This window comes from Rhinoderma darwinii, chromosome 13 (genome assembly GCF_050947455.1).
Source record: "Rhinoderma darwinii isolate aRhiDar2 chromosome 13, aRhiDar2.hap1, whole genome shotgun sequence".
In the NCBI taxonomy this organism is placed as follows: Eukaryota; Metazoa; Chordata; class Amphibia; order Anura; family Rhinodermatidae; genus Rhinoderma; species Rhinoderma darwinii.
This window is the reverse complement of record NC_134699.1, coordinates 7870374-7884062: the sequence shown is the minus strand read 5'-3', so window position 1 is coordinate 7884062 and position 13689 is coordinate 7870374. Positions and strand designations below refer to the sequence as shown.

Below are 13689 nucleotides of genomic sequence, written 5' to 3'. Positions count from 1 at the left end.
AGTATTATAGTAGATATATTCTTGTATATAGGGGCAGTATTACAGTCGTTATATTCTTGTATATAGGGGGCAGTATTATTGTACTTATATTCTTGTATATAGGGGGCAGTATTATAGTGGTTATATTATTGTATATAGGAGCAGTATTATAGTAGTTATATTCTTGTATATAGGGGCAGTATTATAGTAGTTATATTCTTGTATATAGGGAGCAGTATTATAGTAGATATATTCTTGTATATAGGGGCCGTATTACAGTCGTTATATTCTTGTATATTGGGGGCAGTATTATAGTACTTATATTCTTGTATATAGGAGCAGTGTTATAGTAGTTATATTCTTGTATATAGGGGGCAGTATTATAAGTAGTTATATTCTTGTATATAGGGGGCAGTATTATAGTTGTTATATTATTGTTTATAGGAGTAGTATTATAGTAGTTATATTCTTGTATATAGGGGCAGTATTATAGTAGTTATATTCTTGTATATAGGGAGCAGTATTATAGTAGATATATTCTTGTATATAGGGGCAGTATTATAGTCGTTATATTCTTGTATATAGGGGGCAGTATTATAGTTCTTATATTCTTGTATATAGGAGCAGTATTATAGTAGTTATATTCTTGTATATAGGGGGCAGTATTATAGTAGTTATATTCTTGTATATAGGGGGCAGTATTATAGTTGTTATATTATTGTATATAGGAGCAGTATTATAGTAGTTATATTCTTGTATATAGGAGCAGCATTATAGTAGTTATATTCTTGTATATAGGGGCAGTATTATAGTAGTTATATTCTTGTATATAGGGGCAGTATTATAGTTGTTATATTATTGTATATAGGAGCAGTATTATAGTAGTTATATTCTTGTATATAGGGGCAGTATTATAGTAGTTATATTCTTGTATATAGGGGCGGTATTATAGTAGTTATATTCTTGTATATAGGGAGCAGTATTATAGTAGATATATTCTTGTATATAGGAGCAGTATTATAGTAGTTATATTCTTGTATATAGGAGCAGTATTATAGTAGTTATATTCTTGTATATAGGGGCAGTATTATAGTAGTTATATTCTTGTATATAGGGGGCAGTATTATAGTAGTTATATTCTTGTATATAGGGGCAGTATTATAGTAGTTATATTCTTGTATATAGGAGCAGTATTATAGTAGTTATATTCTTGTATATAGGGAGCAGTATTATAGTAGATATATTCTTGTATATAGCGGCAGTATTATAGTAGTTATATTCTTGTATATAGGAGCAGTATTATAGTAGTTATATTCTTGTATATAGCGGCAGTATTACAGTCGTTATATTCTTGTATATAGGGGCAGTATTATATAAATTGGTGCTGGTGTTAAGCTTTGTTTGTGAGTCAAAAATTTGCTCAGAGCCATTGCCCCTTTCGTTTCCTTCACTCCTCTCGGCAGATCATTTAGGGTATATTCACACGGGGCAGATTTGTTGTAGAAATTTTTGCGACTGACCCATTCATCTGAATAGGGCTTGCAGAAATCCACGTGCTTTCCGACAAAACATTCAGCTGAACGGAACTGATTTTCAATCACATAAATTTTTGCAACAAATCTGCCCAATGGGAATTCACCCTTGATGTGTATAATTCTGCAGGGGGCAACAATGAGCACAGGTGTGTCTGGACTTCACATATGATTGGCTGCCAAGACAAGGCAAATAAATCACTTTATATATTTCTGCATCACTTGCTACTAGGCAAAACAAGTGATCAATGACCCAGAATTTCTGCATATCCTATAGAGGGTTAACTTCTCCCATACAGAATATATAAGCAAACTGAGTGCCAGAGCATCAGACCCTCTTGCTGCCCCTCCTAACCCCCCAGACGCGTCCGTCCCCTCCCATCCTGCAGCTGATTGGTGACAAGTTTCTATATTTGATCCCTATTACTCCAAACTGCTCAAACAGCTGGATGCTGGATGACAGAGGGACAGTGACAAAGAGGCAGTGACAGTAGAGAGGACATAAATAGATAGATCTGATCTATACTCTCTCCGGTGAAATACTCGCTGCATTACCCGAGGACACCCCACATTCTGTGTGCCCACTTTTGTCTACAGGATCTGCCTAGCTGGAATGCATAGATCTGAGTCAAATTACTGCAGAGAGGAGACTACTCTGGGTCGAGGCGGTGGAAGTTCATGGGTCCCTCCTCCGGCCGCTGCTCCTGAGCCTGGTCGAACCTCCAAATCTCCTGTACCTCAGGTCAGTCCTGCTCCGAGCCCCCAGTCTGGATATGGCGGCTACAGCTCCTCCGATGAGAAGCCTGGTGACCCCCGGATCAGGCGCCCTATGAATGCTTTTATGGTGTGGGCCAAGGACGAGAGGAAGAGACTGGCGCAGCAAAACCCGGATCTACACAATGCCGTACTAAGCAAGATGCTGGGTGAGAATGAGTTCTGTGAAAGGATGGGGTGGTGGCTGTCATAAATTGTTCCATACCGCATGGGAGAACGCAGGACAAACTGATATGAGTATAGGAAAAAGTGCCATAGGGGTAAGGGTATGTAACCTTAAAGACTGGCAGAGTACATGAAGACATTATTCAGAGTGGCATAGTGTTATTGGATGCCTACTGGCATACATTCTTATCAACAGTCAAGACTGTTTAGCTCACAGAGGATTGCTTAGATTGGATACAATTGTAGCAAACCCTCAGCTGTAAGGAGTATTAGGTCAGGGCCTGTTTTTAGCGGACTGTTCCCAGTTGCTTACAGTAAGCATAAATCTTGAAAATGGCAAAGAACTGAAAACACAAAGTATGTTACAAGCTTTATTTAAATATAACAAGAAAACTCCAGTACAAAAATAATTTCAACTTTTATCTAGGCCTATCATGTTAATAGTAGTTATATTCTTGTATATAGGAGGCAGTATTATAGTAGTTATATTCTTGTATATAGGAGGCAGTATCATAGTAGTTATATTCTTGTATATAGGGGCAGTATTATAGTAGTTATATTCTTGTATATAGTGGGCAGTATTATAGTAGTTATATTCTTGTATATAGGGGCAGTATTATAGTAGTTATATTCTTGTATATAGGAGGCAGTATTATAGTAGTTATATTCTTGTATATAGGGGCAGTATTATAGTAGTTATATTCTTGTATGTAGGGGGTAGTATTATAGTAGTTATATTCTTGAATATAGAGGCAGTATTATAGTAGTTATATTCTTGTATATAGAGGCAGTATTATAGTAGTTATATTCTTGTATATAGGGGCAGTATTATAGTAGTTATATTCTTGTATATAGGAGCAGTATTATAGTAGTTATATTCTTGTATATAGGGGTCAGTATTATAGTAGTTATATTCTTGTATATAGGGGGCAGTATTATAGTAGTTATATTCTTGTATATAGGAGGCAGTATTATAGTAGTTATATTCTTGTATATAGGAGGCAGTATTATAGTAGTTATATTCTTGAATATAGAGGCAGTATTATAGTAGTTATATTCTTGTATATAGAGGCAGTATTATAGTAGTTATATTCTTGTATATAGGGGCAGTATTATAGTAGTTATATACTTGTATATAGGAGGCAGTATTATAGTAGTTATATTCTTGTGTATAGGAGCAGTATTAGGGCGGGTTCACACATGGCGGAATTTCACTTAAATTCCGCTGCGGACACTCCGCAGCGTTAATCCGCAGCGGAGCCGTTTCTCCATTGACTTTCACTTTAATTTAGCAGTGTTCGTTTACACGATGCGTACAATTCCGCTGCGGAGCATAGGCTGCGGAGCGGAATTTGGTGTCCGCAGCATGCTCTGTCTGTTGCGGACCAGTGGCGGACTCATGGCGGAATTTCTCCATTGACTTCAATGGAGATTCAAAGTTCCGCAATGAAGTCCGCAGCTGTCATGCACATGTCATGTGTGCTGCGGATGCGTCTTGCTTTTTTAACTTGACATTTCTTCATTCTGGCTGGACCTATGTATTTCTAGGTCTACAGCCAGACTGAGGAAGTCAATGGGGCTCCCGTAATTACGGGAGCGTTGCTAGGAGACGTCTGTAAATAGTCACTGTCCAGGGTGCTGAAAGAGTTAAGCGATCGGCAGTAACTGTTTCTGCACCCGGGACAGTGACTACCGATCTCAATATACATGTATCTGTAAAAAAATATATAAGTTCATACTTACCGAGAACTCCCTGCGTCTGTCTCCAGTCCGGCCTCCCAGGATGACGATTCAGTGTAAGTGACGGCTGCAGCCAATCACAGGCCAAGCACAGGCTGCAGCGGTCACATGGACTGGCGCGTCATCCAGGGAGGTCGGGCTGGATGCCGAAAGAGGGACGCGTCACCAAGACAACGGCCGGTAAGTATGAAAGTCGTTTACTTTCACTAGGGAAAGTGCTGTCCCTTCTCTCTATCCTGCACTGATAGGGAGAAGGGAAGCACTTTTCCCGCAGTCCGCAGCAGCTAGTCCGCATCAATGTACTGCACATTTTGTGCAGATCCGCAGCAGAATCTGCAACGCAGATTCTGTGCGGCATGGATGCGGACAGTTGCGGAGCAATTCCGCCATGTGTGGTCATGCCCTTATAGTAGTTATATTCTTGTATATAGGGGGCAGTATTATAGTAGTTATATTCTTGTATATAGGAGCAGTATTATAGTACTTATATTCTTGTATATAGGGAGCAGTATTATAGTAGGTATATTCTTGTATATAGGAGCAGTATTATAGTAGTTATATTCTTGTGTATAGGGAGCAGTATTATAGTAGTTATATTCTTGTGTATAGGGAGCAGTATTATAGTAGTTATATTCTTGTATATAGGAGGCGGTATTATAGTAGTTATATTCTTGTATATAGGGGGCAGTATTATAGTAGTTATATTCTTGTATATAGGGAGCAGTATTATAGTAGTTATATTCTTGTATATAGGAGCAGTATTATAGTAGTTATATTCTTGTGTATAGGGAGCAGTATTATAGTAGTTATATTCTTGTATATAGGAGGCGGTATTATAGTAGTTATATTCTTGTATATAGGGGGCAGTATTATAGTAGTTATATTCTTGTATATAGGGGGCAGTATTATAGTAGTTATATTCTTGTATATAGGGAGCAGTATTATAGTAGTTATATTCTTGTATATAGGAGCAGTATTATAGTAGTTATATTCTTGTGTATAGGGAGCAGTATTATAGTAGTTATATTCTTGTATATAGGAGGCGGTATTATAGTAGTTATATTCTTGTATATAGGGGGCAGTATTATAGTAGTTATATTCTTGTATATAGGGGCAGTATTATAGTAGTTATATTCTTGTATATAGGAGGCAGTATTATAGTAGTTATATTCTTGTATATAGGGGCAGTATTATAGTAGTTATAGTCTTGTATATAGGGGCAGTATTATAGTAGTTATATTCTTGTATATAGGGGCAGTATTATAGTAGTTATATTTTTGTATATAGGAGGCGGTATTATAGTAGTTATATTTTTGTATATAGGAGGCAGTATTATAGTAGTTATATTTTTGTATATAGGAACAGTATTATAGTAGTTATATTCTTGTATATAGTGGGCAGTATTATAGTAGTTATATTCTTGTATATAGGAGCAGTATTATAGCAGTTATATTCTTGTATATAGTGGTAGTATTATAGTGGTTATACTCTTATATATAGGGGGCAGTATTATAGTAGTTATATTCTTGTATATAGGGGCAGTATTATAGTAGTTATATTCTTGTATATAGTGGTAGTATTATAGTGGTTATATTCTTATATACAGGAGCAGTATTATAGTAGTTATATTCTTGTATATGGGGGGCAGTATTATAGTAGTTATATTCTTGTATATAGGGGGCAGTATTATAGTAGTTATATTCTTGTATATAGGGGACCGTATTATAGTAGTTATATTCTTGTATATAGGAGCAGTATTAAAGTAGTTATATTCTTGTATATAGGAGCAGTATTATAGTAGTTATATTCTTGTATATAGGAGCAGTATTATAGTAGTTATATTCTTGTATATAGGGGACCGTATTATAGTAGTTATATTCCTGTATATAGGAGCAGTATTATAGTAGTTATATTCTTGTATATAGGAGGCAGTATTATAGTAGTTATATTATTGTATTTAGGAGCAGTATTATAGTAGTTATATTCTTGTATATAGGGGCAGTATTATAGTAGTTATATTCTTGTATATAGGGGCAGTATTATAGTAGTTATATTATTGTATTTAGGAGCAGTATTATAGTAGTTATATTCTTGTATATAGGGGGCAGTATTATAGTAGTTATATTCTTGTATATAGGGGGCAGTATTATAGTAGTTATATTCTTGTATATAGGAGCAGTATTATAGTAGTTATATTCTTGTATATAGGGGGCAGTGTTATAGTAGTTATATTCTTGTATATAGGGGCAGTATTATAGTAGTTATATTCTTGTATATAGGAGCAGTATTATAGTAGTTATATTCTTGTATATAGGGGGCAGTATTATAGTAGTTATATTCTTGTATATAGGGGCAGTATTATAGTAGTTATATTCTTGCATATAGGGGCAGTATTATAGTAGTTATATTCTTGTATATAGGGGCAGTATTATAGTAGTTATATTCTTGTATATAGGAGCAGTATTATAGTAGTTATATTCTTGTATATAGGAGCAGTATTATAGTAGTTATATTCTTGTACATAGGGGGCAGTATTATAGTAGTTATATTCTTGTATATAGGAGCAGTATAATAGTAGTTATATTCTTGTATATAGGGTGCAGTATAATAGTAGTTATATTATTGTATATAGGGTGCAGTATTATAATAATTATATTCTTGTATATAGGGGCAGTATTATAGTAGTTATATTCTTGTATATAGGAGCAGTATTATAGTAGTTATATTCTTGTATATAGGGGCGGGGCAGTATTATAGTAGTTATATTCTTGTATATAGGAGCAGTATTATAGTAGTTATATTCTTGTATATAGGAGGCAGTATTATAGTAGTTATATTCTTGTATATAGGGGATAGTATTATAGTAGTTATATTTTTGTCCATAGGGGGCGGTATTATAGTAGTTATATTCTTGTCCATAGGGGGCAGTGTTATAGTAGTTATATTCTTGTATATAGGGGCGGTATTATAGTAGTTATATTCTTGTCCATAGGGGGCAGTGTTATAGTAGTAGTCAGGAGCCAGAAATGCGTATTATGCAGTTGTCACCCATTCTTCATGGTAGCAGCTACAAAAGGCAATTTCCAGCAGGGGGCAATACTAAGAATGCTAAACGCTATAAATAGAGATGTCGGAGGGTTCCTTTTGCATAAAAGCTCATAATTTGTTTTCCACTTTCCTTGAACGCGTTTGTGTGACATTTCTCTTTTACTTTATACAGGTCAGTCCTGGAAGAGTCTGACCGCTATAGAGAAACGCCCCTTTGTGGAGGAGGCGGAACGCTTGCGTGTTCAGCATCTTCATGACCATCCAAATTACAAGTACCGCCCACGTAGAAAGAAGCAGGCCAAGAAGATGAAGAGAGTTGAATCTTCCTCAATGTTGAGACCTGAGGGTTACCCTGGAGTACACGCTCCTACCAACCTCACGCACTTCCGAGAACTGCAGCCTTTGGCTTCCAGTGAACTGGAGAGTTATGGGCTGCCAACCCCAGAAATGTCTCCATTGGATGTTCTGGAGCAGGGTGAGCCAGCCTTCTTCCCGCCACACATGCGGGAAGACACGGAGTCCATGCCCTTTAGATCCTACCAGCATGGCATCGACTATGGCCAAGAGAAGACGCTGAGGGAGCTCTCCATACCATACTCTCCCTCGCCTTCTCACGTGAGTAACATCCTTAGGACTCCACCGTCCACTGCATTCTACTACAACCCTCATGGTGGTCCACCAACCTGCATGCCACTGGGCCAGCTTTCTCCTCCTCCTGAAGCACCTCAGCTGGACACCATGGATCATCTGAATCCATCCGAGCTATGGGGAGATGTTGACCGCAACGAATTTGACCAATATTTGAATATGAGCAGGACTCAGATGTCCATTCCTGGCTATCACTTGCCAATGACCAAGCTGGCTACCGCTAGGACTATGCCCTGTGAGGAGAGCAGTCTGATTTCTGCTCTCTCTGATGCCAGCACTGCTATGTACTATAGCCCTTGCATCACCGGATGACATGACTCCACAGTGAGCGCAAACAACTGGTGTCTATGGTGGCAGATGGGCACCAGCATGGGGCAGGCGCAGCCCTAGCTCAGTGTTCAGCTGGGCACCAAGTGCAGATTATCCCTGGGATATAGGGATATGGAATGGGGTCATAGGAGGACACATGTGCAGGTCACCAACACTCTAGTCTCTTTTACTAGGGTATAAGGCAGCAGACAGTATGAAGGGATTGACCTTGGATGTTGCAAAGTGCTGCTGTGCTCTCTGCATTGATACAATAGTAACCGCAGAGTATCTCTGTGTCGTGTCTAAGGGAAATTACATGTTAGTAAGAAAGATAGTACTTAGTGAAAGTTGTAGGAGGGCGTAATAACCATGGGGTCCGTGATACGTTCGGCCGAACTTGTCAGGCAATTTTTAGTAGCGCAACCGGACTGTCTTATACTATGTTCGATCCCACTAGTTAAGGGGTTCTTTACACAGCCGGTGTAAATAGTTGGGTATCTAATGGGTATATCCTATATACCTGCCTAGAGAATCGAGTGATGAGGACTTATACTACTGAATAATCAGATTGGAGATCCGTTGTTTTACTAAACATTTCCTGAAGGTGGATTGTTCACACTTACAAGGTTAAAGCAGGTTACATGTAGATGGGAAATTCCGTATCCACCTTAAATAACGTATTTTTCAGTGGTCTCTATGGAGGTGATCGATTGTTCAGTATATTTACTTGTAGGTTATAGGTGCACCTTAAAGGGATACCCCGCACTTGCCTGCGTATCCTGTATGGCCAATAAGACGAGTTGAAATTTTGTTTTCTGCTTCTATATATATATTAAAATATCTCCTTAACCATAAGCTCAGGAATGGCCTAAGACTACTATGGCAACTAGTGATGTCACCACATGGGGCGCTGATGTCACTTTATATCAACCAGCTAAAACCTGTGAGCTCCCTCGTCTCCCTGACCTCTCAGTCCACCCATAAATGAGAGACCAGACAATCTCCATTCATAAGGGGTTTCATTGAGAAGGACAATGCCCGTCATCACTGACGCACAGTTGCACCGTACTGAAACTTTGTTGCAATTGGACACTATTGCTGCCACAGCTGAACCTCATAGGACACCATAGTAATCTTTTGTACTAAAACAGATGCCATATTTTCCACATTAGACCTTATCAGGTAGATTCATAAATTGAACTCCGTGGGCCGCAATGCAAAATCTGTAACAGAGCCCCCAATTATCATGTGACATGTTTAATACTGATGTGCTCTTATGTGGCAGAGAGGGCAACGGGACCCCTGTATCCCTGGCGCGACTACAACGTCTGCATCCCCTATAGTTACATCCTACCGGTTTATGTTGTTACCTTGTTGCAACAATGTTGCAACTTTGAAAATATAGAAGCAGAAACACAATTTTTTGCCAATCCCCTTCTCAATGGAAGACCGTCTTTTAGTACTATGTGCGACCAAAGCGGAAGTGCGGAGTTGTAGCGTTGACTGTCTGCTCGCCCGACCTGAAAATAATACAGCCAGATGTAGCCTTATCGTCCCTGATACTTTGCCCAGTCCCGGATCACCCTCCAGGACTGTGATTTAAAGTGACCCACGGACTTGTCCCTGACCATAGCGTTCGAACCCCCGAGAACAGCAGGTCCATTTAACCCCCTGGCTGCCGGGATTCTAGGTAACACGTTGCACTGGCCTCTCCTGTTTCCTGAGAGGTCACATCAATATTTTATTTTTACGTTATAACTTGTCTTTTATACCTTTGTATACCATGTAAAGGCTGTTTTTCAATGTAACATTTTTTTATGGAAGAAAACCTTGGATCAGGAGAAAAAATAATGAGGATTTGACTGGACGGGTATTTTTTATGATTGATTAGGTGTCGAAACGTTGCAGAAAAATCAGCGGCAATAATAGATGTAAAAATACAATGTCCTAGAACTGATATCTGATTCATCTTATCCGACCAAGATCTGCAAATAGTCCGACGATCACACATATAATATATACACACATACACTATACACACCTAAACCTACAGTATATATACACACACACCTTTACCTACAATATACACACACACACACACACACCTTTACCTACAGTATATATACACACACCTTTACCTACAATATACACACACACACCTTTACCTACAGTATATATATATACACACACACCTTTACCTACAATATACACACACCTTTACCTACAGTATATATATACACACCTTTACCTACAATATACACACACCTTTACCTACAGTATATATATACACACACCTTTACCTACAATATACACACACCTTTACCTACAGTATATATATACACACCTTTACCTACAATATACACACACCTTTACCTACAGTATATATTCACACACCTTTACCTACAATATACACACACCTTTACCTACAGTATATATACACACACACACCTTTACCTACAATATACACACACACACCTTTACCTACAGTATATATACACACACCTTTACCTACAGTATATATATATACACACACACACCTTTACCTACAATATACACACACCTTTACCTACAGTATATATATACACACCTTTACCTACAATATACACACACCTTTACCTACAGTATATATACACACACCTTTACCTACAGTATATATACACACACCTTTACCTACAGTATATATTCACACACCTTTACCTACAGTATATATACACACACCTTTACCTACAGTATATATACACACACACACCTTTACCTACAATATACACACACCTTTACCTACAGTATATATATACACACCTTTACCTACAATATACACACACCTTTACCTACAGTATATATACACACACCTTTACCTACAGTATATATACACACACCTTTACCTACAGTATATATTCACACACCTTTACCTACAGTATATATACACACACCTTTACCTACAGTATATATACACACACCTTTACCTACAGTATATATACACACACACACCTTTACCTACAGTATATATACACTATAAACACATAAAAATACCTATAAAATTTAAAACAGACTATACACCTAGTTACACACATACACTTACAGTATATATACATTTAACACAGACATACAAACATACACTATACACATACACCTACACACATACACTATAAACACACATAAAAACACCTATAAAAGATATAAAACACTATACACATAGTTACACACATAAACCTACAGTATATATACACTTAACACAGACAGATACACAAACCTACACTGTACACAAACACACACCTACAGTGTATACACACATATATGTACATGCACTATATATATATATAGAGATAAAGACACTTACAGTTCTATACATACGCACACTACACTTTATCTACACAAATACACATAAACATACATATGCTATACATATATATAAATGCACGCACAAAAAAATGAAAAATATATATATGCACACATTTACACACCTACACATTATACACATGCATATACCAACCCACCTAGAGTATACACACACATACATGTATACATATACATACATATACCCACCTACAGTATGTACACATATTCACAGTAATTCAATATCATTGCATTAGGTGCAAAAATTATACTAAACCTTTACAACCAATCACCAGTTTGCTTTCATCGTTTATGACCTGGTTTGTACGCCCAGGATGGAGGGCCCCATAGCAGGATCAGAAAGGGGCCCCTTCAGCTCCTGATACAAGTACTCGATCAGCTGCACCAATATAATCACCGCACTAGGTTTACCGCCCCTATACTTTACACTGCATCATGCCTCGCTGTAGATCTACGGTCCCCCTCAAGTACCAATTCTGACATTGGACAACCAAAACCGGCACAATGTTTTGTAAAGTTAGATGAAGATTTGATTAATATAAATGATATGTTTATCGACCAATCAAAACAAGAAATGTTTAGTCCTACTTGTGCGGGGCCAATATAAGCTAACTTCTGATTGGTTATTGATTGTAATAAGCGTTGATTGGGTTCGTATGGTCTAGTGCAAATTTGCAATATGTCGTCAGATAAACCTCCGTTTTGCTCTGTATCTGATGTCATTTGATGCTGTTTGTGTGATTTTTTTTTTGTATTATTCTGGTCTAATCCTCACATAAAAAATAAACTGTATGAAGGGGTTTATAAAAGCTCGGTATGTCCTGTCATTCCTCCCTCAAGTCTCAGTACTCCCCCGATTACATTTCTAGGAAACTTCGACCGATGACCTTTGACATTTGAAGCTTTTCTTTACCTCCGTTTCTTAGAATGAATACCTTTACTTGTTCAGCACCTCAAACATTTTCACCATGTCATCACATAACTCCTGCCCTATGATAAACCCTCTGGGCCTTAAAGGAGAAGTAGCACACACACGAAAAATGTGAAAACAACGGCTCAATATTTTGAGGGACAAACCTAATGTCTGCAGCTCCTCTGCTCTTGTGTCCCTATGATAACACTTATTGTTCTGTGCTCTGGTCTTGTCACCAGGGCATTGTGTGAGTGCAAAATCAACAGCAACGACTCCATGCGCTATAAATAACACAAAATATTGAACGCACTACAAACGGTGCATTTTTTCAGTGTTTTTTTTTTTCTTTTGTCTTGTTTTTTTTGGGATCTGTGGCGTTTTTAAAAGCGGTTGGTTTGGCGTTTTCATTTTCAGCAGTTTGCTGCGTTTTTATCCCACAGATACCCCCAAAAATTTTAGGGCTCGTCCACACGCTCAGGAATTGCTGCGTTTTTTTCGACCGGAAAAACTAAAAATACAGTAGCTGCGTAAAATTTCCGAGCCAAAATTGTCCTGCGGTGCGTATTTTTCGGTCCGCAGCATAATTCCTGCTACGGAAAGTGTCCAGAATTGCTGTGTTTTTCAGAGGAGACGTCACCATCTCCTAACATTGAAAAAAAAGCAGCAAAATCCGCACCGTTTTCTGCCGTAAAAACTGCAGGAAATGGTGCGTTTTTGCCGCAGCGGAAAGCCTTTGACTTTCAACGGAATTGCTGCACAAATTTTCGCCAGCAATTCCATTGTGTGTGAACAAGCCCTTAGAGGTTTTTTTACCTCCCCCCAAAAAAAAGCACGTGTCAATGTGTCTTACGGTTTTTTTGGGCCATTTTTTCCCAAATTATGTGTTGCAAAGAGGAATTTTTGCATCACATGATCTTTAATTCACCTGATTTGCAATGTGAAAAACGCTACACAAACAAACACAGGTAGTAAAACTCACTATTTGCAAAAAAAAAAAAACGACATAAAAACGCTCCTATTTATTTTACGTGTAGATTTTGGTTAAAAAAAAAAAAAAAAAAGCCGCACAGTGAATTTGTGTGCAGGAAGATTAGGCTACATTCACACCAGCGTGTCCGATTTAGGTGCGTAAAAAACGCAGCGTATTTCTTGCATTTCCTCTCCGTGTGCCATCAGTGCGTCGCGTATTGGCATCAGTGTGCTTTGCGTGTGGCATGCGGTTTTCAC

General features: G+C 37.9%; 1 protein-coding gene across 1 annotated transcript; it reads left to right on the top strand.

Annotated features, from left to right (window-relative positions):
* Nucleotides 1-1968: 1968 nt before the first annotated feature.
* On the top strand, nt 1969-10218 carry SOX18 (SRY-box transcription factor 18). Its single transcript, XM_075845173.1, has 2 exons — nt 1969-2434; nt 7411-10218. Exons 1-2 carry the CDS (start codon nt 2125-2127, stop codon nt 8196-8198), a joined length of 1098 nt encoding a protein of 365 aa, XP_075701288.1. The 5' UTR covers nt 1969-2124; the 3' UTR covers nt 8199-10218.
* The last annotated feature ends 3471 nt before the right edge of the window (nt 10219-13689 follow it).